Source organism: Miniopterus natalensis, chromosome 13 (assembly GCF_054644295.1).
Source record: "Miniopterus natalensis isolate mMinNat1 chromosome 13, mMinNat1.hap1, whole genome shotgun sequence".
NCBI lineage: Eukaryota > Metazoa > Chordata > Mammalia > Chiroptera > Miniopteridae > Miniopterus > Miniopterus natalensis.
In genome coordinates, this window is record NC_142093.1 from 12,765,179 (window position 1) to 12,792,632 (window position 27,454).

The window sequence follows — 27,454 nt, forward strand, 5'->3', positions numbered from 1 at the left end:
GAGAGGAAATTGGGAGGGAGCATGGGTAGGCTGGGAGAACGGTCAGACTGCGCTGAAAGTCTGGCACTGCAGCAGGAGAGTTGAGTTGAGTAAAACCCCTTGATGGCCATGCAGCCTAAAGATGGTCCAGCAAGAAGCTTTGGGGACATTCTAGAGCCAAAGTTGGCCCTCAGAGGAGTCCCGCGTCTCCCAGGAAGAGGCCTGCAGTAGTGTCTCTGCTATGCCCAGGCTTTGGGTGGGCCAAACACGGCGATGGATTTGAGAGCAGCCCGGGCTCTCAGCACTTGTGCTTCCTGTAGCTGGAGAACTGCAAGTTACACTGGTGTCTAAACTAGTGCCTGAGGACCTGAGTTCTAATTTTACCCACACAGAGGGACACTCGGGGTCCATGGCAGAGCCTGAGACGCTGCTCTGTTCTGCCAGATCTCCCTCCCTGGCCCCTTTGGCAGCCCCAGGGCTGCAGCACACTCACCAATCATGATGCCAGAGAATGCCAGGACGAGGGCAGCCACGAGGGCAGAGGTCACGACGGAGAGGATCAGCGAGAGTGGCAGGTGGGGCTCTGGGGTGGGTGACACTGGAAGACAGGGCCCCACGAGACACCAGTGAGCACACTGACTCTCCTCGAGCTGGCCGGGACCCGATCAGAACCCCCCGCTCCTCTCTTCCCTGGAGGCTGGCCCACCTCCCTTTTCAGAGGGCCAGGGGCACAAAGCAGGTGTGCCCTGGTTGTACAGCACTCAGCGGTAGCGTTGGGTGGAGGAAACACGCAACAGGCCTAAATATGAAACTGTTGAAGTATATAGAACCATGGAGACCAGCTGTGGCACATCTCTGGGCCCCACCCCCGTGCCCTTACCGATGCAAGAGACACCATCCTCAGCCAGCACTGTCCCATGGTCACAGAAGCAGATGACCTCCTGGCTCTCGGGGTCCATGTGGCACTCATCTGCTGCACAGTGGCTGCAGTTTAGGTAATGCTTAATATTCACCTCCCCGTGGCCTTCTGTCACTGTTGGCAAGGAGGGCAGGTTAGCCTGGGGCTGAGCCCGGGACGGCCCTGCACCCCCTCCCAGCTGGTGCTTTGTCTCCAGTGGTCAGTGTGGGTCCTCTGGTCCCTGGTCCTAGGTCCCACTGCCACTGAAGTGCTGTCCCGTGTAGGAAAGCCCCGGTGCATCTGGTGAGTAGAGCTCAGACAGAGGCTGTTTGGGTGCATTACGTAGGTCGGTGGGAAAGTCCATGCGCCTGACCCGTAAGTTGGCTGGGACAGGGACAGGCCCTATGACTGTTGCATTTTCTTGGACTGGCCTGCCTGGTAGTCAGTCCCCTGCCTCTATGTCCCTATGAGACTACACTCCTGGCTTCCAGAAAACTTGGTGGGGTGAGGACCAGGCAGCCTTGCCTGCAAGCGATCCATCGTCCTGCCTTTGTATCCTGAACCCATGTCAGCAGCCCTGAGGTTTCAGCTGGGCTGGAGAAATGGCCTAAGGAAGTTGGTTCCGCACCTGGCAGAGGGCGTACCTTTTAAAGCCGGGGTGTACAGGATGCCCAAGGGACTGATGAAGGACACCCCATCCTCTCCGTCCATCTCGGGGTCATTGTCTGAGGCTGCGTTGCCGCCTGTGGCAAACCAGAGAAGAGTTTAACGCAGAGAGGTGGGTGCCCAAGTCTCGACACACGTGCACATAAGCAGGTCATGCAGTGGGGTCAGGGAGGGGCCTGAGAGGGGCCTGGGAGGGTGGGCCATGGGGAGGGAAGGGAGGCTCAGGGCACAGGGGCTGCGCTTGGGGCTCGGCTCAGTAGATGCTGGGTGTGTGGGCCCACTTTCCCCTCCAGGTCCAGGCCAGCTCCCACTGGGGAGTCCCCACCCTACCGGGGTCCTGCAGGAAGCAGTACATGTGAACAAGTGCGGGAAACATTCTAGTCTCCCCAGGCTGGGTAGCCCCATGGTGCCTCTTCTGGGACTGGCCAGGGCAGTAGCACTGAGGAGCTGCTCCAGTCCCTTTGGGTCAGGGTAGGGACATGGGGGGAAGGGCCCCTGTGCCTTTAGGCTCCTGTCCCTCCATTCAGCTGGGGCTGGGTTGTCTCTGGGCTCCCCCCTCGGGCTCTCCCACCCACCCAGGGCTTGGAAAAGAAGAGCATCTGGTTAACGCAAGCATCTTACGCAGCGTAAAGCAAAACACAGACAGAACATCACAGTGTGGGCATGCATTGCGTCCTAATCTGTGGGGACGGTGGAGACACCATTTCCCAGCCTCTCAGCTTCAGAAGGCTCTTCTGCTCTGCTCTAGCCCAGAGGAGAGCCGGGGCCAGTGGCCAGCTGCTTATTGAAGGGCCGGGCTGGGGCTGCCCGCAGTTGCCCTCAGGAGTAGCACCCGTCAGCGTGGAGAGTGGTGCCATTCTGGAGCTGGTGGGCTGGGGCAGGGAAGGGAGAGTGAGGAGTCCTTGAGGCCAGAAGCCACCAACCAGGCCCTTAGGGAGCTGGCTTGCAAGGATGTGGGCCAGGCCATCCAAAGGGAGGCAGGGGGTCAAGAAGTCTGGCCTCTGAGGTTCTCAAGCCAGGGCATCCTTAGGGGTGGCTCAGAGAGTAGTCTGGGAAGCCAAAGCCTCTTATAATTGGCTTTGGGGGTGATCAAGAATCGCACAGGATCTTGATGCTGTCGCCGTGGAAGCCTCTGGGCAGGACGCTGGCTCGAAAGCCAACACCCTGCCTCCGGCTGGTCCCCGGGCTGAGAGGGAGGCGTGCACAGTTACATCACAGTCCACACTTGGGATGGCCAGGGGAGGGCAGGCGAGGGCTGGGGAGAGGAGTGCCTAGGACTAAGGGGAGGGGAGTGACACCTTGAACACAAATCATCTTTACCTATATATCCTCCGCCTCCTCCACCTGAGGAGCACCCCCCTCCACCCCCTCCGAAACCCCCTCTTGTCTCCCACCCCCACTTCTTCATGGCCTGGGGGCAGGAATGTCCTCCGGTGGCACCCTCCAGCAAAGACTTTCCAGACCAGAGCAAGGAAGTGTTATCACTCCAGCCACCTCCACCACCTGCAGGAAGACAGAGAAAACCCCAGTGAGGCTGCTGGCTAGGTTGGGCCAGCCACTGGATCTGGCAAAGGAGGCAGGACTCAGTACATTTTGAAGGGGCCCAGGAGCCCCATCTTCAGTGAGGTCTGGGGCCTAGAGTCCAGGAGCGTGGCCTCTCTTAGAGAGACCTGCTTTGGCCACAGCTGGATGTCCTGATGGGTGCATGCTTGGTACCACCGCTTCCCGTCTGGCCTGTGGCTCAAAAGTCCTGAGAGTGCTTGGCTGGGAATGGGGCAAGTGGGGGACAGGCAGTGTGACAAGCCAGCTTGCTCCTCTGCCTCCTCTCCATGTGCAACAGCCCCCGAAGTGCTGGGCCTTCTCTTCATTGTCCGCTTCCCATCTCAGCAAGAACCAGGATCCACCATCCCTGGGCAGCCAGCTGTCAAAAGCCTGCCGAGGCCAGCGCAGAGAGGCTCCTTGCAGGAGCTCTGGACCAGGCCCCAGATAACCCGATGGGTTATTGTTGGCTGGGCAAGACCTTCCCTGTCCTGAGCCTGTAACTTGGGGATAGTAAGACTCGTTTCAGCAGGTTGATATTTGGATCAAAGGAGACAGCAAGTGTCAAATGCTTCATAAACCACCGTGTGCAGGGCTCACTGGGCATTCGAGAGGCGGAGCACACGTGGGCAGAGGGCCTCACACACCGAGCTCAGCCAGTGTCTTGCCTAATGGCTTCTGAGGAGCTACTCCAAGGTCAGGGACAGAGCAGATGGGAGAGGGGGGAGTGCTGCCCTGGTGGCAGTGGCAGCCACCGGAGCTGTGCTTCCCCAGTCTGGGCTCCTCTGAACTCTTGCAAAGGAAGTGCTCTTTGCAGAGCGGAGGTGGAGGGCACTTTATCTTAAGGCCACAGGCTGAGCTGACCACAGTAAATCTTCCTGCTGGCTCCTGAGATTCCAGGACCTCCTTGCCCAACATTGTTTCATGTGACAGTTCAACAGGCAGCCTACTTCAAAAGGCCCCCAAGCCCTTTCTGCTCCAGCAGATGATGGGTGGTGGGGACCTGAAGAAACAGTGGTGCTGGGTCTGCTGGAACCATAAGGGTTAAGTGGCCTGGGAGGTTCTTTTGAACACAGCAGGCAGCAGAGGGAGGCTTGGGGTGTGTGTGTGTGTGTGTGTGTGTGCGCGTGCGTGCGTGCGTGCGTGCGTGTGTGTGTGTGTGTGTGTGTGTGCGTGAGGGGGTGAGCTGTAGGTAGAGATGACTATTATGCTACAAAGACAAAGCAGAGCCAGGTCAGAAACAAGCTTGGGGCTAGAATGAGGACCTACAGAGACAATCAAGGCCCCCAGGCAAGTTGTGTGGATCCTTTGTCACCTTTGGACATTACAGGGGGACTTAGGTTTCAAGTGGCTGGCCTCCCTTCTCCAGCCAGAGGTGGGTGTGGGCCTTATGTGGCTGTCGATGTCAGGTGGCAGAGGGAATGCCCTGCTCCATGAGAGACCTGAGGTGAGTTCTGGCAGCCGGCCATGCAGAGCCAGGAACAAAGTAAATACATTAGGATGCACTGGGCCTGGCACCAGTCTGCCCGCCTTCCCCCGCCCCCTCCCGCCTACCCTGCGCCCTACGCAGTCCCCAGCTGAGGTGGTCTCTGACACCCACTCCATCTCGCAGCCTTCAAGCAAATATGTGGTAAAGAAAATAATGGACATAAAAATAAATCAACAACGTGTTTAAAAAATGGATTGAGTATGAAGCAGTTTGGCCACGCTGAGAAAAAAGTCCACTAACTTTCTAGGAGCTCACAGACTCTTGTAAAATGGGAATAGTAATATCTTTCTGGAAAACCCCACAGGATGGTTTTGAAAAGCACACGTATAATAGACGCGGAAGTGCTTTGTAATTTATTAAATCTGCACAGGAGTGGGGGGCGCTGTGAGTGCATCTGGGAGCAATTCTTCACTGTGGACCAATAACAGTTTCCACTTTCTTCTGTCCCTGGTCATCTCTTGATTAAAGGGAAAGTTTGAGTATTTTCTTTAATTAATCTCAAAATTTAAATGCCTTTAAAAATCCTCCCTCACTCTGATTGCGGAGAAAATACAAAAATGAACTGCATTTTCTCTTTAGAGATGGCCGATTTTGGAAGAATCACAGAGTCCACATCCCCTCAATGTCTGTCCCCTTATTTGTGTGGCTGGCTCTCACTAACTGACACAGAAAGCCGGGCCACGAAGCTTCCAGAAAGAGCTTTCCCAGTAAGGAGCTGTGTGAGCGGGAGCCCTGGGGCTGGAGGTACAACCCTGGGGGTCTGGACGGTTCCTTCCATCTGCTCACCTCCAACTGCATTTGGTGAAACCCAGGGAGGGCCGGGCTGGCAGTCTGAATGCTCGTGCCCGTCTCATTCTCTCAGTGACCTTCCCCATGTCAGCAAGGTGGTCTCTGGTGCCGAAAGATGCTCCCTGTCCTTCCTCCCTCGATGCTGGTGCCTATATCAGGGCTCCCAGCCTTTCGGGTACCAGTGACTAAGGTGCCCCCAGGTGTGTGATGCCCGGGCCGAGCCAGGGCTCTCAGTCCCGGGAGATGTTCTGGGAGGGGACGGGCTTGCACTGCTTTACCTGCGGCTCCGGAATAGCCGTTTAGCCCCAGGACCGAGGAGTTATTCTCCAGCCTCTCGGGGTGGAACGTGTCCGCCTTGGCCCCGTAGGCCCTGCCACCTCCGCCAGCCGCAATGATCAGGGGCACTGGCACGCCATCCTTCATCTGGCAGGAGAGACATTCAGGGATTGACAGACCGCACTGGGCTTCCGTGCTGGAGACCCAGAGCCCCCTTTAAATATTGAATGTGTCTGAGGGTTTGCTCAGCAGGGGGTGACATCTTGGTGGTCTGAGGGCCCTGAACTCATATTACAACAACCCATCAGCTTGTACCCCAATCCCCCCGCCCCCCATAACAGTCAGGGCTCAATCAGAGAAGCAGCGACACCAAGCATGGGGCAAAACCAGTCTCAGAGGTGGCTTAACAGCCCGTTTCCTGACGCTGCAGAGCAGCCTCAGAGGTTCAGTGATGGTGGCAGAGCAGGTCTCTGCTCTCTCCTTCCTCTTCACTCTCAGGGTCTCTGGCTTTGGCCCCATAAGCTCATGATTAAGCCATCAGCATCACTGATGTCCCTGTGGGAGGACCTAGCAGGAAGCCTTTGTCCTTTGTTTCTGGCCTGGCTGTGATAATGCCAGAAAAGTCCACCTGAGGAGAGAGGAGGGCACGGTGGACCCCTGGGGCTCTGAGGCAGGGATGGCAAAGGCCTGCGTGGTGAATTGGGCTGGTACATCAGCAAGAGAAGGGCCTGCCCTTCCTTGGACAGATAGGAAGCCCCACATCCCTCTGGGCCTCGGTTTCCTCATCTTTAAATGGCACTAAGTAGCATTTGGTTCCCAGGCCTCCGTGAGGCAACCCCATGACACACAGAAGTCACTGCCCTTGGGAGCTGGCCCAGCACACCTCACCTTAAATACGTAGGTGGCTCCGCCCCCTCCTCCGCCCCCTCCTGCCCACTCGCGCACGCTTCTGTTCACGCGGATTTCTTCTTCTATCACGTTGTTTTCTCCAACGCAGACTTTCTGGATCAGTCGGCTTGTCTGCAGAGACAGAAAGCACCTCAGGCTTGTGTCCAAGATGCTCTACTTCCCAGCAGGCAGATCCTTTATGCTTAAAGACAGGGTCTAGCTCTCAAATAGCTTACAGTTGAGTTGGAGAGACCAAAAACTATACCCAGACAACTGTCACTCTGGGCAGTATTAGAGAAGGACCACAGGTATAGCTTAGTTAGAAAATGCATGGGAAGTTGGGGGAGGGAGAGGGAGCTTTTGTTGCTGACTGGTAGTCACGGAGGACTGCCTGCAGGAAGTGGCATTTACTTGGGCCTTGAAGGACAGGGAGATTTTTTAAAAAATTAAAGAGCGTTATATTAGTTTCAGGTATGCAACATAGTGATTTTACATTTGTATATCTTAGGAAATGATCACCGCCATTTTAACTCTAGTAATCATCTTTCACCAAACAGTTATTATGATATTATTGACTGTATTCTCTATGTTGCATACCACATCTGATAGAGGGATTTTGAAACACAGAGAATGAGAGAAAGTTAGGGCATCCCTGTGGGAGAGCAGCATGAACCCAGAAGGTGAGTGGGGGTATTTGGGGAAAAGACAAGGAGTTTTTTGGCTCAGAAAAGTCCATCTTAGGACAGAGAGATGATTGAGGAGGACCTGTAAGAGTCCCCTGGACTCTGAAGAGGTGATGACATAGGTCCTAAGTGGTGAGACGCAGCTGGACAGAGCGTAAGTGGAGTAGTTAGAGGGAATTAAACTGGACAGTCAGATCACGCAAGGGCCTCGGACACAATCCGAGAAGGAGCAGAGTTCATTCTCTAGGCAGCGGAGAGGAACTTGCAGGCCTCACGCCTCATGGACCAGTGGGAGGCCAGACTCAGATTTATTCCCGGCTCATCTTTGGGAAAGTCCTTGCTCCATTCGAAGCACCTCATTCTTGCCAGCTAATGTCCCATTTCTTGCCTCCAGAAATCCCCTGGCATGGCCCTAACCAGAACTCTCTCTGTCTACCATTGAGAATGGCGTGAACCCCGGAATCAGTCAGACACCCATGAACAGCTGTGGAGGAGGCACAGTCCCTGACCCACACGTGCGGAATGGGGATAAAGATGCCACATGGATTCACTTCTGGGCACACATATGGTCCTGGTGTGAGCCCAGGCATTGGGGGTCCCTGGGGTGTGCGAGGACTCCCTGTGACACAGGTCCTGGGGGCCCTGAATGCAGAGGGCTGTACATCAAGAACAGCCTTCCTGCCTGTCGGCCACAGCAGCGAAGATGGCTCTCTAAACACCGACCTGACCTCGGCAGAAAACGACTTTTCTTTTACTTAATAGAAAAAAAGGCCAATAAAACATCAGATTTCCACCGAATGCTGCTGTGTAACCAGCCGGTGGATGCGGCGATTCATCTTTAGCCACTCCTTATGCTAAGCTCTCAGGGAGCCGGCAGTGAGTGCTAGAGAATTTTCCAGATAAAGAGCCGAGATGCAATTTGTTTTATGGCATTTTGGATTTAATGATGGAAATAATTTGATGTTTTTTAGAGTGGATTTAGTGTGGGCGGAAGGCTGTGAATTGTTATTGTAAGAAAGCTGAGATGCTCCTGTATAAATCAGTGCCATCCAGGGCTGGGGGGTTAGGAAGGGAACTACTGGAAGGAACCTCTGCTAACTGCTCCCTGGGGAGGGCAAGAGACGCAAGGGGCATGCCGGCCCGAGCCCCAGGTCAAGGGACAGAAGTGTAGGCTGTCAGCTGGGCAGAGAAGAGCACAGAATACAGGGCCCAGTCTGGCTACGTGACAGGCTCTGCCCGAGATTTGCTGAGATACACTAGCTCACAGGTCCTCCCTGGACCTGCCTCCTCCTCTCTAAATCAGGGGGCTGCCCGGTCTGGACCAGTGGTGCCAAGATGGTCCATCCCCTCAGACCCTGCTCCCTTTTTCCTCTCGTCTGCCTGGCAGTGGTGGGGCTTCCCTCTTCCCGTGGACAGATGGCCCGAGGTTGCAGGAGTGGGGGGGGGAGCAGTTGGGCTGGATGAAGGCCTTTGTGTAACTAGAGCTCGCCACCTGCTGCCCCCGCTAGGGTGTCTCCTTTGAGTTGGATGGGGGGGGGGGTTGCATCTTGCTATCCCAGTCCGCATCTTGAGGGACACTGCCCACAGCAGTGTTTGGTGGAGCCGATCGCGTCCTCATAACATGGTTTCTTCACCTGACCTGCAGGGCTCCACACCCCCTGGAATTTCTCCCTACCTTCCTGGCTCTCCCTCACCCTTCTTGCTGGCGCACCTGCTTTTTCCTGTCGGGGGTCCCCAGAGCTCAGCCCTTGGTCTTCTCAACCTGCACCGCTCCCTCGGCAGTCTCATCCTGTCTCAACTTTATGCTGCTTTCTCCCAAATTTGTACCTCCACGCCCAACCTCTCTCCTGAACACCAGTGGCCCGTCTCCTGTTGTCTGCAGGAAGCCCCCTTTTGGCTGTCTGCCAGACAGAGCTCTACAACTCAGCACGTCCCACACTGAGCTCCTGATCTTGCCCCCACCCTCAAAGAATGATCTGCTCCAAAATGTCCATAGTGTTGATGTCAAGACACCCTGAATCAGGCCCCCAGCTCGGTCCAGGAAGGAACCAGAGGAGCAGGGGCTGGGGATGTACATGTGGGTTTTCCAGCAGCGGGAGCCCACTCCAGGCTCGGTGTGGCCAAGCACACGGGAAGGGCACCTCTAGACCTATGCGCAGCAGAACCAGCAAAGCTGCCAACTCCTGCAGTTTAATCCTAAGAGTCCACTTCGTCGTCTAGAGGATCCTCTCTAGGAACCATTTTGGAGAATTTGAGATTGAGGTAGTGCCTGCAAACAGTCTTTCTCTCTCCTTCTCCCAGTGACTCCTGTGGAGCAACAGGGAAGACCAATTCCTTTCCCCAAGCCCATGCTATGCCCCGCCCGACCAGCAGAGGGGGCTGCCCTCTGTCCCTGGCTGAGAATTGACTTCGGAACAGTCCCTGTGCATCCAGGAAGTTTGAGAGCGAGTAGGTTGATTAATGAGATGATAAAGTGCAGCAACCCAGAGGAACAAGTAGATTGCAATTGAATTAAAAAAGGACATGGTCCTGTGAGAAGACATAACTGATTACAATCCAATCAAGCAAAAGTCCCTTGCAAAAGTCAATGCAATCTTTCTGCTTAGATGAAAGAATTACATTAGTACTCAATAAATTTCTGTGAAAATTACAGCAGCCTGCAATTTAATGACTTAATATATTATATCAGGTTGGGAAGTCCTGATTATAGTTGCTAAATAAAAGTTGGAGTCCAGGCATTCCCCATTCACAAGGTTGTGCCTGCCCAGCTTACTCCTGTTGCTTTGTTTTAACCCAGGATGGGGGGGGGGGGGGGGAGGAGGGGAGGCTATTCTTTGCTCCCAGCCCAGAGCATCACTCTTAGAAGCCCGAGTTTATGTTGTGGAACTGAATTGCTGAATTGCTTTCTCAGTAGCCCTTGTTCCGACATAGGTCCTCCAAGGCTATTCCTTGTCCCAGGTGGAAGCCGTGCTTCAGGTGAGGGTGGGGCCTGGCCCAAAGGGGACATGCCCTGCAGGGTGCTGAGTTGCTGCCAGGATGGCCGGCACTGCCAGGGGCCTGCCTCTCCTGGACACAGGCACGAGGCAAACAACTGGGTGCTGGGAGTTTGCATGGCTGCTGCTTTTCTGGACTTCACTCCCTCATTCCTGGTCATGTCAGACCTCTACCAGCTTTCTTAGCTCCTGCTGCTGGAGCTCTCCAGGTGTGACAGGGGGACACCCAGAGGGGTCTGAAATCAGAATGACAGGCTACATCTGGGGCTGCAGAGAATGGCAGCCCGGCTTCTCAAGTGATGGGCTCTAAGTGCAAAAGAAAAAAAGGTCATAAAAACCGAGGCCCAAGCAAGGGCGGGGCACAGCCAGAACAGGAGCCCGAGTCCCTATTCTGTGCCGTGTCGTGAGTGACTTTGAACAAGTCCCTTCACCTCTGTGGTCTCCATTTTCTCACTTATAAAATGGGATGAGCGTATTACATGTTCTTCCAGCTCTGATCTATGCTTTACATTTTTTAGAGTTTTCATTACACAAACAATAAATAATATATGAATGCATTCTTTTCGTAACCATACCGGACATTACCGATAAAGCCCCTCACCTCTGGGCCCCGCCCAAGAAGCAACCACTGTTGTGTGTATCTTTCAGAACTTATTCTGTGCAATTGCGGATATATGTGCCCGAGAGCCGGACAAGAAATGTTTAACCGGGTATTTTTCTGTTGGTAAGAGTATCGCTAAAGGTAGCGGTGCCCTAGCAGGGAAGTGCAGGGAGTGGTTCAACTCGCACTTCTGCTAAGAGAAACAGGAACATTTACCCATTCAAATGGGATTCAGTCCTTTAGCTTTAAGGGTCCTCGGGAGCCCCGTGCCTCAGCCCCACTGCCGGCTTTCCCTCGCACCCAGGTGGCCTGGAAGGGGGGGGCATTTGCAGGCAGGACAAGGGGAGAGTCCTGCCGCCTTTGAACAGGAGCTCCCAGAAGGGGAGCGTGGGCCGCCGGTGCCGTCGGAGGGGCCTGCCTGGGCCCTGGGTAAATGTGGAGGAGAAACCCCCGCTCGGGGCACTTACTCTGGGACAGGCGTCTTCCCCCTGCTGCCCGACCAGGATGTACAGCGTGTCGCCCTTCTCCAGGTTGAAGATGCCCAGCACAGACACGCCGTGGGACCGCATCATGGTGTTCCTCCCGCCTTTCCCGCCAGCGGCTCCGTAGCCCGAGATGCTGCAATGGGACAGAGCACAGGGGCCCCTGCCGTGGGACGCAGCCCGACTCCCTTTGCCCACCCGGGAGCCTCCGGTGGGCCAGGCGCACCCCCGCGTTGTCCTGATGGTCCTTCCCCTGCATCAGCCCAGCAAGGAGGCCAGCAAGGAGGAGAGGACAGTCAAGTCTAGAGAGGGATAGCGAATGGCCTCAGTGGGGGGCTGGGAAGGTAAAGAACTAGCGAGGGGGTGCAAGGAAGAATGAGGGGGGGAGGGGGCGGGAGGAGAGAGAGAGGGAGAGTCTGTATTAACGTGGGGTGTTGGGTGAGGGCATTCGGAATGCCTGGGACTTCCTCGTTATGGATTTATCTCCTGGTCCAAAGTCAAAGGACTCGTGTGACCTCAGACAAGTAACTTAACATCCTGGTCCACATCTGTAAGATGGGGACAATGGGAGAACCTATCTTCTAGCCCATGAGCGTTGTCGGGATTAAAGGAATTAAGACATCAGGCTTAGACTTGTGGCTGGCACATAACAAGCGCTGAAAAGTATTTATTATTATTATTATTGTTGTTGTTATTAATGGTGGAATTAGCAGGGGCTGACTGGGTAGAAAGTTTTAGTCTCCCCATGGGGGTCTAGACACGAGAAGGCCCCGCACCGAGTGACTGAGGAGAGGTTGTTGCGAGCACAGACTGTTTGCTCCGGTCCCTGCGGTAACTCCTGGAGCAATCTGTGTGCAGACAACAGACAACCAATCACGACGAAAATAAAAACAGTGGGGAAGTGGGATTATTTCCGTTGCCTCTTAGGTTGTTGAGATAAAGTCAAGCAAGGTTGGGGAGAAAGAACTTGATTGGTGAGCCAGGAGGGGCATGCCTTGAGGACAGCTAGCGTTCCAGTGACAAATACAGCCCCAGAGACAGGCTGTCAGGGAGAGGGACTCGGGAGGCTTTCAGGTCCCCATGAATTCAGACGGGGGCCTTAATGCAAAGCCTCCAGGAAGGGATGCAAGGCAGCTTTGCTCCCGCGCACACACAGTGGCTTCTCCTCCTGACTCCAGGAAATTCCCGTGTCCCAAGTGTGTGAGGCACCTCCTGGGGGCTCCCTAAGGTGGAGCTCAGGCCTGTTCTGCAGAGACGAGCCTAGAGGGCTGGCTGATTGCTGATGTGGCAGGTGAGGAACCAAGGTTTTCAAGGAATGCAAAGGAGAGTCTGGAGCCCATTGTGGGGAGGGAGCACAGTTATGAAAACGGAAACCTCACCGCCAGGGTGGCTGTACTGGGGAGGGGAGGTGCAGGGACCAATGGGCTGTGGGCCACTTCCTAGCCGTGTGCACTCCCAGAATCACAACCTCTTCCCTAGTCAGATAAGAACCATATCTCACTTCCGAAACTCGCGGAGTAGTGGGGTTCAACATCAAAAGGAGATAATGGGGTGAAAACTCAGAGGAAGTGGGAAATCTCTGCACAAAATCAAGGCCTAGGAGGGAGACGGAGGACTGTGACGGACATGGACACCCTGGCTGGTTGCAGGGCGTGTGCGGTGGAGGTTGGAAGTTGGCTTCACATTGGAGGTAATGGGTAGGTAGGGCTCTCAGACAAGCAGAAAGAGGTGGAGGGTCAGGGCCCCCCTGTGCGAATGGAAGTGAAGAGGCAGGAAAGCCTGGGGTATGTGTGCCTGCAGCAGGTGGCTGCTGTGGGAGGCAGGGCTGTAGGGCTGCACAGGGCAGAGGGGCCAATGCCTGAGCATCCTACAATGTACCAGGCTTGGATGCATATGGCACCCCCAGTAGCCATAAATAGTAGCTGTTAGTAGTCTCATTTGACAGGTGAGGAAACCGAGGCTTAGAGGGGTTAAGTAACTTATCTGAGGCCACACAGCTGGCAGACCCTGGTCCATATCCCTGCATTTCCCCTCATAGAGGCCATTTCCTTCCCAACGTGCAGCTGTGAGGCTCATCTGGACACACAACGAGGGTGGGCTGAGAAGCTACAGGCCCATCCTAACTCATTCAGACCCTCAGCCGAACCCTTGCTCCTGACCCACTAGAAATGGAGAAGGTGATATGGACAATTAAAAGCTAAGGGAAATGAAAGCTCATCAGTGAAAGGAAAGCAAGGAGAATTGTTGAGCACGGGGTGGTGCTGCTGGTGGTGGGGGTTTCAGAGACTATCCGTGTACAGTCCAGAGACAACAGTATGTCCTGGGGCTTCCTCAGGCTGCACAGGAGTCATTTCAACTGAAGGTGTGGTTTGCGTGGAAAACTGCAACCTGAGATGGAGTCCTTGTCCTGCCCACTCCTGCTTATGGCTGAGGGGTGAGCTGTACCCTTCTCATCATTTTATGCATCATTTGCATAGTCATTTGCATCAATCTGCATGCATTATGAATCGTTCTGAACTCTTTCACATGTTTAAATTTAGCCAAATTATTATATTTTATAAGTTGTTTGTTCCTGACACTTTCCCCTCTCCCTAAGCCATCTTTCTTATTTCTCCCACCTCCAACCAAGTCCAAGTGCCAGCTTCATCTAGGCCTTGACCTACTTCTTGGCAATGAGGTGGGAATGAAAGAGCCCTGAGCTCTGCTCTGCTGGCTGTGTGACTTTGGGCAACTTGGTTAACCTCTCTGAGCCTCAGCTTTCATCCCAAGGAGAAAAAGAGGACAAGGACCCCTGCCCTCATGGGGATAAGTAGTGCATTTGAAAAGACTGCCTGAGCCAATGCTTCCTTAAATTTTGTGTCCAAGGCACGTTGCTTACCCCTCCTGGACCCGGCCGTGCCAGTGTTACTCACTAGCTGTGTGGCCTTGGGAAGGTTATTTACCCTCTCTGAGCTCCAGTTTCCACATCTATATAATAATATCTACCTTAAAAGATTGCTGTGAGAATTAAATGAGATAATGCCTGTGAGAGACCTAATTCAGTGGCTGGTGGTAGCCAGGGAGGGACAAGTAGTAGCTTCTGTTCTGATGTAACCCTATGGCTGAGCCTGTCCACTCCTCTCCAGGGGTGACTCCTGGGAGGCAGAAGAGTGAATGAGCCCCTGATTTCTAGAGAGCAATAGGAAGAGCAGGGCATGGCCAAGGGCATTTGGGGTCAAGGCTGTTCAGTTTTGTAGACAGCAGGGGGACATAGGCCAGCCTTGGCACTTATGAAGGCCCCAAACCCTACAAATGGTGTCACACAAACTTGTGCCAGGGTAATAATCTCAGCCGGAATCTCTGAAGCTTTCTCCCTGCCCTTCGTAAACAATTTATTTTTGATGGTTGACAAATGACAAATTAATTTACCTGCCACTCAAATGGGGAATATGACTCGCAGTCACTCCAATTTACTGGAAATTACCAGACACTGTTCTCAACAAGCTGAGGCTGTGTTTTTTTGTCTCCTCATCTGAGTCCATGGCCCCTGGTCAAAATGGATGTTTATTAGGTTTGCGTTTTGTATTATTGACTGTGAGCTATTGTTACCTGCTGTAATTGAGTTGTGAATCTTTTTTAAATAAAGAATTAGCAGCAAATCAAAGTGGCTGCCTGCTGGATGCTGAAATGAGAGCACAGCTGGCGGGCAGCACAGTGGCTACGTGGACTCCACACCCCAAGGGGAGCTGGGGGAGGGGCAGGGGAAGGAGGGAGTGGGCCCCACTCTGGGCTCCCCTCTAATTCCCAGCCGGACCTTGGACAGCCCCTTTCCCTCCTCTGAGTCTCGGTTTTCTCCTCAGTGAAGTCAGGATCAGAAGACCTGCCCAGCCTTCCTAGCCTGCAGGGTGAGAGCACAGGAGACGTGTGAGTGTGTGTGGACCTGGGTCAGCAGGAAATTCCTGTTCAGGTGTGTAGTCGGATTATACAGACAGGTCACCTGAGCCATCAGGGGACACCCCTGGGGTCAGTGGTGAAGGGCAGTTGTCAAGGCGGCTGCTCCTTGCCGCCCCAGTTCCGTTCCAGACTGCGCCCCTGAGCAAGGTGCACCCCTTCCCTGCAACCCGCCTGGCCAGTGCAGTCCTTAGCCTGGGAATATCAGAGCTGGAGGAGATCACAACGACCTGTCTATACAGCCCTCCTCCTACAGATGGGGCCACTCTAGGGGAAAGCACATTTTCAAGGTCACACAGTGTACATGGCAGAAATTGGACCCAAACTGCAGCCCATCAATCTTTGCACAATCCCCCTCTCCCGACTTTCCCTGCTCTGGCTCTTCATGGCGATGGCTAGCTGCACAATTACTCTGACAATTAATCATGACCTGTCACTCTCTCCTATAATTGTCTAAAACTTTACTGGTATTGGGGCCTATTATTTAACTTCTCTGCCCTGTGATCTTTCCAAAGACTGCAACACTCCAGAGTCTCAGTCTTCTCTCTAAGTCCCGCAGCACCTACTCAGTGCCCTGCACGTAGTAGGAGCCCCATGGCTCAGTGCCCTGCACACAGGAGGAGCCCTATGGTTGTCTGTGGATTGGGTGGAACTCTGGTGTCACCTAGCTGCACACTGGTCCCTGGAGCCAGGTGAGGAAATGAGTGTCAGTGATGGACACCGTCGGGAACAGCTGTGGCCCAGGTCAGCTGGCAGGATGGCTGGCTCCAGCTGGGACCCGGGGCCTCTTGTACATTATGTCTGAGTAACAAGTGGACCATGAGAGAACTGCCATCAGGAGCTGTGGGCCGTGCTTGACAAATGTTTTTATAGGCGATGTGTCTGTGTGTGCGTGTGTGTGCGTGTGTGTGCGTGAAGTAGGGGGAGGACTGGGAGCTGGGAAGGATGCTGAGCCCTGCAGAGGAAGGAGGAAAGGAAGGAAGGAAGGAAGGAAGGAAGGAAGGAAGGAAGGAAGGAAGGAAGGAAGGAAGGAAGGAAGGAAGGAAGGAGGGAAGGAAGGAGGGAGGAAGGAGGGAGGAAGGAGGGAGGAAGGAGGGAATGGAGCTGGAGGAAGAGTGGGAGATGAAGAGGGAGGGATCTCAGGAAGGGTGAGAGGCAGCTGGCCGACATCCGCAGACGGGGACTCCTCTGCCTCGGGACAGACTCACACTGAATCCCTGGCCCTCCTCCAGCCGGGCTCTTTCGGCACCGTCTCCATGATACAGAGAGGCTGAGGATCTCGCCCATCCCCGTACACACCCCATCATCGATGCTTCTGCTGTGAGCCACTTCGGCCCCCACACCCCCATGGACACATTCTAGATGTCGTCACTCAGAACCATGACCCAGAAATGTTCCTTACCAGGTGATCTTCTCGCCGCTAACCTTATCCTTGCCTGTCTTCCTGGTCAAGCTCCTTGAGACACTATCGGTCTCTCATTGTCTTGGCTCCCCCCCCCCCCCCCCCCCGCAAGCAAGGCTGTCATCCTGGGCACTGCCTCCTCCCCAGTCCTCCAGCTGTGCAGATTCTACCTCCCAAACACTTCCTGGCCCTGCACCCTGTCTCCATACACCTTTCCCCGGCTCTGGTGCAGCCCTTTCTATCTCCTGCCTGGGTGACTCTCAGCCTTCCATCTCCCCGCCTCTGGGCTAGTTTCTCTCACTGCCACCCCATGCTGTCACCAGAGGGAGCTAAAGGCATTTGCCAGGTGAGGCTCCAGCCCAGGGCCCAGTGGCCTCTGCTGGTAGGTTGGCCTTGCCCCAGGCCCTCCTTCTAACAGGAGAAACTCCCCTCTTTGCAGACAATTCTTATCACTTTCAAGACAGCTCAGGCCTCTCTCCTGTGGAAGCCACTCCTGCTCTCAGCCTTCCCCTAGTCTCTGACGGCAGTGCTTTGTGCCAACCTCTGCTGTGGAACCTCCCACATCACACTGGAATGGTACAGCCCCCCTCCCCCCCCCATGGCTGGGGTCGTCTGGGGCGGGGGTGTATCTTCTCCGTTACACACTTAGTGTCAGGAACAATGTTCTAACATGTGCTTCATAGGGCCCGCTGAGGTTTGCAAAGCAGTGGAGGGAGCTGGCTGCATTACCTCTACTGTTCTGATGGAGGAAATGGCAAATCCAGGGGAAGGGGACGCCCGGGGCAGGAGAGGGGAGGCTGGGGAGGGATGGGGATTTGGGTGCTGCCCCCGATTCCCCACCAGGCCTCCCCCCCTCTCCTCCCCAGCCCCTTCTTCCTCTCCCTCTCTCTGGGCCTCTTCCTTTGTGGTGTGTGGTGGCCGGCCAAGCAGCAGAGGGTGGGAGCTGGGCCCAGGATAAATGGTTAGTTACGAGTGGGGGTACTTTCACCTGTATGCGTCCCCAGGACAGCCCCAGGCAGTGATGGCCTCACCTCTGCATGTAGCAGGAGCTTGATAAGTATTAGCTCCCCTTCCTTCACCTCTTTGACCAGTAGGTAGAGAAGTCAGCTGAAGCGGTAACCGTGCCAGGCCTTAGGCCGCAGCCAGACAGCACTAGCTGGGTGCCTACACTTCCAGGGGTACACGGATTCCACAAGGAATGCTGCCAACCTTTTTGTGTCCGAAAACTGTTTCCCCCACCCCTCTGATGTGTCCTATGTTTATTTTGCCAGATGAACTGCACTGACTAATTAAAATTAGTTGATATGAAGAGACTGTCTTCCAGAAGAAGGGCGCCTGACTTCTCCATGTGGATATTCTGACCTGCAGACACTCTGATGTGGTCTAAAACACAAATTGTTCGACTCCTGCTTCTTTGAATCCTAAGTAATGTGGCCAATAGCCATTAACATCCAAGCCCGAGCCTTCTCCAGGGCCAAGGATGAGGTGAAGGTCAGAAATAGCTGACCCCCTGTATCAGCGGGGTCCTGCAAACTCAACCAACCACGGGTCAAAAATATTTAAAAAAGCATTGCCTTGTTGCTGACATGCATTGCGCAGCTAGGCCTACGAATGGCAGTGTTTCTACTGAGCATGTACAGGCATTTTTTCTTGCCATTTTCCCCTAAAGAATACACTATAACAACGGTTTGCAAGCATTTTCATTATATTAGGTATTGTAAGTAATCTAGAGATGACTTAAATCAGACAGGAGAATGTGTGTAGTTTACATGAAAATACTATGACGTTTCATATACTATGACGTTTGATGAGGTGCTATCTCAGGCCAGCTCAGCAGAGTCTCGCAGATCAAAACGTCCCCTCTACCAACTGGGACACCTCAAACAGCAAAACAGCTCCTTGTGTGTGTTTCCAGTGAGTGCTCAGCAGGCAATGCTGGGGGCTGCGAGCTGGTCTCAGTATTCCGGAGAGAGAAATGGCAACTGTTCCCTGGTTTTGGCTGGGCTTATGTCAACGTGGTGGCAGCACTGTGGCAGTCCGTGCAGACCAGACGCCTGGCAAGACTTAGATATGGCTACAGTTAACAACCAGTGGGAGAATGAATTAATTTTTACTTAATAGTGCAAATATTACATAAAAATTAATTCTCTTTGTCTGGCAGGCAAAATCTTTCAAAACACAGGGTCCGTCTGAGGAAGTCAGGAAAAGTTCTTGGAAGCAGGAAGGTCAGAAACTACTGTCTGTGGCACTGCTGTCTCTGGTCATGTGGCCTTGGGCCTGTGGCAAAGCTTGTCCGACTCCGGGTTCCTCATATGGAAACAAGGGCATGTCAATAATAACACCGCCTCATTGCTAATAGGAGGAGAAATACCCAGCGGATCCTCAGCAAATATTCATCCCCTTTCCTTCTGCTCTGGGACGGTGGGTGCCCCGTAGAAATTCAGCAGGGCAGGAAGGGAAGGCCTGGCCAGCTCGGGGCGATGGGGTCAGCGGTCGCGCATGTCTTTGGCCATTTACTGGGAATATGCAGGACAAACAGCTAATCTGATTGCAGCCAAACCTCGTTATTGCATTCCTGCCCAGATGTCATTTAAAAAGCACTTAGGGCTCTCCCTGAAACGCTTTACACTAAGGTCCCAGGAGTGGGGCTGCCACGGAAAACAGGGCAATTGGAGAAGCCTCTTTTCTTCCCAGGGGGCTGAGGATATGCTGGGGATCGGGGGCTGCAGGAGGGAAGGAGCGCTCAGTTCCCACTGCTCAGCCTCTGGGGGACATTCTCACCAACAAGGACATAATTATGATGCTTCCTGTTTAAACAGCCTGGCTGTGCGGTGGAAGGAGCTACAGTGAGGCTGCGCCTCTGAAATCCTGGGGCTGGAGGCGAGGTCTGGGCTGTGGGAGGCTCCTGACTCTCATGCATGCATATCATCTCCACAAATAGTCTTCCTCATTTGTAAACTGAGGAAGGCAGCACTGTCCTTACCCACGTCACAGAGCTGTGTGATGACCACTGTTGAGTCTGACCTAACTCAGTGGTTCTTGGGCCTGTGTCAGCATCACCTGGGAACTTGTTAGAAATTCTTATTCTTGGACCCAACTCCAAGCCTACATAGTCAGATGCTCCAAGAGTGGGGTGCGGCCATGTGCGTTTTAACCAGCCCTCCGTCATTCCGATGCCCACTCCGTGATGAGAACCACGGGTCTCAGCTCTATCGTTAGCTTTGCTTAATGACTCCCAAGCAGCCCAGGGGAGTCAGGCCTCCCTCCAGCCTGGCCTTGCTCTAGGCCCGGGATACTGAGGGCTTGGGGCTGGACATGGGACAAGAGCTGGAGAACAGGTACTTCACTTGAGAGCAGTGGGGTCCCAGGAAAGGAGGCTGGGGGATAACATCATCTTTCATGTGTGTCACTTCTGTTTCCCAAGCGTGTTTACATGCACTGCCTCATTGGAACAGCGTCAAGTAACATTCAGAGAATAGCCCGTTATGAAATAATTATGAATAATAAGATAAAGGCTGTTCTAAAGCCAGCTCGTGCATGTATGTCATCCCCACAGGTAGTCCGCGGGCCCTTGGAGGCCAGAGGACACATCAGCCTTTGCTGCCCTGTTCCACCATCTCAAACCTCCCCATCTCCGGTCCTTACACCTGCGATGGGCCAGAGCCTGTGGCCTCTGAACTTTGCTGTGGCACCCGGGTACCCAGGGGACATGCACCCATAGGCAGGACCCCAGTCCCTTTTAGGAGGGCAAATCTGCCCCTCGGCTTCCCTCTCCCGTACGCACCTGTAGGTGTCGGTGGCTGGCACCTTCCAGGTCTGGATGCCCTTCAGTGGGCCCTCGCTCCCCACCACCACGCTCAGGTTGGTGTTCCGGTAGGCGTTGTTGCACTGGGCCTGCGTGGGGCCGTGGGGCCCGCTGGCCCCGCATGTGGTAAACAGCCAGTGAACTGTGGCACAAGAGGAAAGACAGTCACTCATGTGGCCCGACCCTCCCTCCTCCGTGGACCTCCCTGGGCTGCCTCCGAGCTGTCTGCCCCATGGGCCTCACATTCGGATGTGGCACCAAGATTGGGGCAAGAGGCGCCGCTCAGTCACTCAACCTGGAAACTGCTCTTGAGGATCAGCTACTTGCCAGGCCCTGGAGCAGATGAGAGCTGGTCAGGGGGAGATGCAGATGGAGCAGACTTGGACCCTGGCATTAAGAAACTCACAGCCTGCTGAGAGAGACGCAGTAAAAAATACCGTGAGAGTTCGAGGAAGGAGAGAAGATCCGTTTCGGTGAGACAGGCACAGGCACTGGCTGGGTCCTCCTGGTTTCTCATCAAGCCCAGCGCAGTGCTGGGCAAACAATAGGCATCTAACCTGTGCTATTGTGACGGCGTCCAACCTGTTCCCAAAGACCTGTCATCTTCATATAGGACCCTCTTAGCATGGAGAAGATCGAAACAGTAAACTAGACACAGGGTCAGCTCCAAGACCCTGCACTGGCCCAGGGACCCAGGACAATGTGGGATTAGAAAGATGTACTCCCGGCTGGCTGATGTCTTTGTCTGTCTGTCAGGCCTCAATAAGGCTCAGCTTCTTTATTCATAACCACAGGGTTAGGAAACACTGTACATCGAAAGCAGCTCTGGGGCTCTCGACAAAACTGTAAAAAATGGGGAAGCGGGTCACATTGTCTTTGGTGCCTACCCTCCTTTCCCAAGCCCCTCACCACTGCCTGGGGCTCTGTCCTCACCCGGAGCACCCCATGTCCTTAGATGACCTTTGAGGGGTGCCTCTGGAACACTTAGCACACTCCGCCCCTCCACTGCCACTGGGCCGTTTCCTTTCACACTTTCTACCTTTGAGCCAGGCTGTGTCTTGGGGAGTTGTCAGATTTCATGTTGGCCAGAATGCTAACATTTTAATAACCTATGAAAACTTTTAAAAATTGTGTTCTTGATAAATGGCTTTTACTTCAAATCTCATGATAAGATTAAAGAAATGACTTGCCTTTAAAGAGATGAAGGGAAATTCTACCTATTGGAGATTTATGGAAAGATTAATTTGAGCATATATAGCTTTGCTCACTAAAACGTTAAAGTGAAATTTTTGGGAAAACTTTCAAATAATTTTATGATGCAAAAATGGAAGGTTAATTTGGGCTACTAGCTATAAGCAATCAGATTGGGATTACACTGGGCAGTCTTGAGCATCTGAAAACTGGGCCAGTTGTGGTGGCTTTTGTGACACTGCCTTGGCTGAGGTCAGGGGACCGAAGTTCTAACTGGGGCTCCCTGCATATGGATACTTGAGTGCTCAACACTTTCTCCGCTTCATTTTTTTCAAATGAAGATGTTGGTTTCTATCTGGTTTGTGAAGGTTGTTTCACGGGCGAGGTGATGAATCCATTCATCTTTGATGTGAATGGCTGAATGTTAACTTTCTGATTTATTTGTATTATAAAGGGATAACCTGTTAATTCGAAGTTATAACTCTTTACTGAAGGCATTTTAGCAGAAGAGCTCTCTTGTCCAAATCCGGTGCTTGGGCTGTGCCTGGGGGTGGGGTGGGGGGAGGGCGGGGGAGGGGAATGAAATGTAAAGGACACAGGCTTTGAAATCAGCAAGGACACCTGGGTTTGGGGGTAGCCTCATCGCTCGGATTGGGTTCCTTCATCTGTGAAAGAGGCTGGGCTGGCATTAGGTTTAAAGGAAGCAAGGTGTACGAAAGGTCATTGGAAAGTCCAAAGCTCTAAGGGCGTGAGTTGTGTCTCTGACTCCTGCCTGCACCCGAGGCTGGTGCTGCTGCTGACAATGAGAAATGTGGCCGCGGGGGTGTCTGTGAATATGGACCGATCCCTTGCCAGCGGCTCCTAGGAATTTAAATTAGTGAGTTGGGGGTAAGGACAGGGGCAGGGAGAAAAGAAGAGCTCAGGAAAGGAGCTGAGGAATCCGGTCTTCCCCCGAAGTCTATTCTGCAGGCCTAGTCTGTGCCTCAGCAAGTAGCCTGGCTTTGGGGACAGTTTCAGCCTCATCAACCTGGGTAGAGGCATGGGAGTTCATTTAGTCAATTCAGTCCTGGAAATTAAAGAATTTATATACATATAAAATATATATTTAAAAATTATATATGAGAATATATATTTCATTTGATCAGACAAGTGTAATAGTATATATAATATAAATTTATAATATAATAATATAATATAATATAATATAATATAATATAATATAATATAATATAATATAACATAAAATTTTCCCTTAAGAGTGTGCTGAAGAAGAGCTAAAGGTATGAGCATTGCACCCTTCTTGAACCTCTCACTTTCAGCAGGACCCACTTCTGACTTCAGCCTAAGTTAATATGATTCTGAAGGTTCTAGATATTTCCAGAGACACCGGGCTTCTACTTCTGAGCCAGGTGCAGCATCTGGTGAAATAGGAAGAGTGCCATGGGCTTTGGACCCATGTGGGCCAAGTTTTCTCATCCTAGATTTTGCTCTGGATGAACTGCAAGCTGGGGGTAAATTATGTAGGTTCTATGAGACTCAGTTTCTTAATATGAACAAATGGAGATAATAACACTTACTACTTAGACTTCTTGTTGGTATTATACCATGACTTAAGCAAAGTGTTTGGAACAACATTTGGTATTAGAGAGGATTAAATGGCCCCTAAGGAGGAGCCTGGATTGTGGGCAGGGAAGGGAGGAAGGTTGGCTTTTCCCTCCTTTCTTACTTTAAAAACAAAGACAAAAAACTATTTTATGAAGTTTTATCTTGTTCTTACTTATACCACACACTGGAAGCCTAGTTTAATATTTGCTCACATCTAAATTGTATAAAGAACCCACAAACATCAAAATACTGATTGGTTATGGACATTCGAGTAAAGAAAAATCCATTAAGAACTGGGTTTCATTTTAAGTATACTGCAGAACCCTTCAAGAAGAAACAAATCAATTAGTAATACAGCACAGTGCTAAAAAACACACTGGCTAGACAGTAATTGTACTGGTTTTATTACTATTGCTAAGCCATCTCATCTACTCAACTGAATGCAAAGAAATAAAGCACAATGCAAAGGGAAATAAGGTCTCCACTATGAGCATTAATCACAATGATAAGGATCTGCCGCATGCTGCAGGCCTAGGTGGTTGGACCACAGAAGCGCACTCAATGGCTCATGAGGATCTTTTATACCATTCTGATTCTGATTCTTGGAACTGAAATTTACCCTTATCTGTTGACTGAGCTGAACTTCACGGGATCTGTGGCCTATCGAACCATTCTGATGGCCATCATGGATCCCATTAAATAAAATCAGGGCCAAAATCAAAGTAAATATAATCATTTATCATCCATAATGTATGTAACACCATTACTTATTGTAAATTGGAAAAGGTAACTCTTCTTTGAATATATAATGATGAAAATTAATAAGTTGTTCTCCTTATTAGGGTGAAATAAAAAAAATGAACTTATTGTAGCCATTGTGAGGTTAAAACATCTCTACTATCTGTCTCAACTCTTTAAACAATGGAGCAGTCCCCCTTCTAGATATGGACCAATGCCTGATTATTGCTTTCTTTTTTGATGTTAGCAGTTGTAGAAGCTTAATGCCTAGGCCCATTTATTGGGTGTTGCAAAATAACGATACTCAAATGATACCTTTCCTCCTTATCTATCATTTGGAATACACTTATAAAGAGATGCTTCCTCTTGTCTACTGCTTGGTTTTCCATGTAGGAAAGGCAGGATAAATGCTCAATTCTTCTTCCTTATTTATAATTTTTAAGATAATGAATTAGTTCTCTATCATCATCTAAAGTTGACCAATTAGTTGTCTATATATGATATAAATCCTTGAATTTAAACATATTTTTGAGTTCTCATGGACCCCTATTATCCTGTAGAAGCTCAGATTGTCACATTTTTGGTCTGTGGTAAGCCTCCTGAGCTCTTTTGCTTCTTTGCTATCTGGTATGACAAAATGTGCCTTCCCTAGGCCTGGTCTCAGCCATTTTCTCCAAAGCCTTTGTTTCTTTGGCAAAAGGTATTTTAATTACACATTCTGAGGGCTATCAAAACTTATTGCTACTGGATTGGTGATTGTGTCTAGGCTTCTTTAGTGACAGAGCTAAGAAATATACTATATATGTGTGTATATATGTGTATCAGTATAAACACACACATATCAGAAATACACAGATATGTATATGACAAAATACCTCATGAGCTCACATTGATACTTCCAGCTCAAATTCAGCACTAGTTTTAAATTTAGCCTCTTCTATATTAATCTTTATTTCTTTTTCCACACTGAGAATCATAGCTCACAAGAACATTCTAATAGAATTAGAATCTTTTATAATTATTCATTTACTTCATCCTTCATTATACACACAATAGTATCAGAGTAACAATACTACTACAGTACCATCACCAATACAAAAACTGAGATCTGTTAAAATAATTTTTAAATATATGTGCTCTCCATTCCCCTATATTTCCTTGAAGTTGTATTCTACCTACACTGTTTGGGCATATTGAAGTTACACATGGTACTCTTTCCTCTTGAGTCCTTAATCTTACTTCTCTAAGTACTATGTGTTTAATACTCGTATCAGTCATGCTGAGGTATCTCAGTCATTTTGGTTTTCTGTAGCTTGTTTTAAACAGATTCTTTAAGAAGGACTCATGGGAGCAATATTCTTTTTTTTTTTTTAATATATTTTTATTGATTTCAGAGAGAGGAAGGGAGAGGGAGAGAGAGAGATAGAAACATCAATGATGAGAAAGTCGTCATTGATCGGTTGTCTCCTGCACGCCCCCGACTGGGGATCAAGCCCACACCCCGGGCACATGCCCTGACTGGGAATTGAACCACTATCTCCTGGATCCTAGGTCGATGCTCAACAGTTGAGCCAAGCCCGGCCAAGCGGGAGCAATATTCTTTGAGTCCTTGGATGCTGATAGTATTTTTTACCCTTGAGTATATTACATGTGCTACTTTATTTTCTTCTGGCATAAACTATTATTGTAAAACATTCTGATGATGATCTAAATTTTAGTCTCTAATAAATCACTTGTTTTTTCTTAGGTGCCCAAAGTATTTTTTTCTTTGACGGTTTGGTGATTTTACGAGAATATTCTTTGGTATTGCTCATTCTGGGTCAATAATCTCAGATACAAAAAGTATTCTTTCAATAAGTAGCTTAAATAAGAACATTTTTCTTGAATTATAGCTTTCAGCATTTGTTTTTGTCTTCAGGCACTCCTGTTATCTCTGTGTTGGATCTTCTTTGCCAGTCTTTGACATGTCATGTTTTTGATTTTTAAAAAATTTTCTCTTTTCACCTTCTATTTTTGGTAAAGCATTAACTATTGTGTTTAATTGCTTTCACATTCCTTTTAATTTAGTTTTCACCTCTGAATTATTTTTTCCATTTATTTTACATTCTTTTCTGAGTTCTACCACCTAGTTTCTAGTTTTTTGTAATATTGACATGTTATTGTTCACGTCTTGTATCATTATTTTATGGTCATTTAGCTCATTTTGAGATAGAAGTTTATAATTTTGATCTCTACTGTGGGCATTTTTTTGGTATGCTTTCATTTTTCTGTCCAGATGTTAATCTGTCCTCTATGCTCTTTAAAAATTCTTATTGTAATTTTGTATGTGATCTGATCTTGATACTTCTCTGTTATACATTTTTATATGAAATTAGTTTTCCAGAACTTTTAAGGTTCAGGAGATTTTCTAACTTCACAGAGTTCCCTTTACTCTTCTTGTTCTTTTAAAAAATACATAGTGTTTAAAAATATAGCAGTTTGCGCCCTGATGCTTCTGGCTCTGTTTCTTTCCCTCACTTTTATCTGGAAACCCTCTTGTTTTTTCTCTCTATTATATCTATCTTACTCAATATTGATTTTACTCCTAGAAATTTCTTCTCAGTGTGGGCCCTTCCTGGAAAGGAGCCTGGACCAAATGACCAGAAAGCTTTTGCTCCTTCAGATCTTGCCATGAGCTCCTTGCACTCACGACACACTAAACTGGCCAAAGCCTCTCTGGTTTCAGAAGCTGTTCTCAGATTGGCTTTCTGTCATTTCTAGCAAACAGCTGTTAGCTATTTTGGATCTCTCCTGTTCTCAGATTTGTAAGACAGCCTGTTGCTTTCCTCACCTTTCTCTTGTTCAGGTGTTGACATTATGCAGGTCCTGTGGTTGTTCGTGCTTTGTTCTTGCCCACTTGCATTTTGGGGTTGGAGGGGAATACCTTATAAAAAATTTTGTTGCATATATCCTTGGGTTGATGAATTTTCCATGTTGTTCTAGTTAGTTTCTCAAACTGAATTTGTTTGCATGTACATGCACATGTACTTGTACACCTTCCTGCCCTCAACACACACACACCTCATTCACTCGTGCAAAGCTTTCTGGTCATTTGGTCTCTTCTTTTCTTTATGAGAAGTTAGGAAGTGGTAACATCAATACTTATAACACCAGCCCTGTCTTTTGTACTAGCTGTGTTCACACACTTGATCTCTTTTTCATTTTTGTCTCCTTTTCTTTCACACAGTTTCTCTAGACAAGATGCCTGAAAATGCTGAGGCCTCCCAGGAACAAAGCCCAGAGACCCATGCTCCTCTCTGCCAGGAGGCAGATGTCATCATCGTTTCACTGAGAGGAACCTCCCAGTGAGTCAGCTCCCCAACAGCAGGGCAGCAAGTCAGGGCTATTGAGATAAAAAGCTGCCATCAGAACTGAATTAGCCTAAACAGCTCTGACGCCCAACAATCTGAGGGAGTTTTTAATGGTGCCTGTGATGGCTGCTGTGCTGTGTTCTCAGCCAC

The 27,454-nt window shown here is 50.7% G+C and overlaps 1 protein-coding gene across 1 annotated transcript in view; it reads right to left on the bottom strand.

Moving 5' to 3' along the window:
- The window catches only part of ALK (ALK receptor tyrosine kinase), a 511,088-nt gene that overhangs the window by 19,926 nt on the left and 463,708 nt on the right, over positions 1 to 27,454 (bottom strand). Inside the window, exons 12-19 of the mRNA XM_087823828.1 lie at positions 20,400 to 20,562; positions 11,269 to 11,419; positions 6,525 to 6,656; positions 5,639 to 5,783; positions 2,864 to 3,046; positions 1,522 to 1,620; positions 860 to 1,012; positions 473 to 577 (exon numbers count right to left, since the gene is read on the bottom strand). Coding sequence (XP_087679954.1) covers positions 473 to 577; positions 860 to 1,012; positions 1,522 to 1,620; positions 2,864 to 3,046; positions 5,639 to 5,783; positions 6,525 to 6,656; positions 11,269 to 11,419; positions 20,400 to 20,562 — 1,131 coding nt within the window. The remainder of the gene's footprint in view (positions 1 to 472; positions 578 to 859; positions 1,013 to 1,521; positions 1,621 to 2,863; positions 3,047 to 5,638; positions 5,784 to 6,524; positions 6,657 to 11,268; positions 11,420 to 20,399; positions 20,563 to 27,454) is intronic.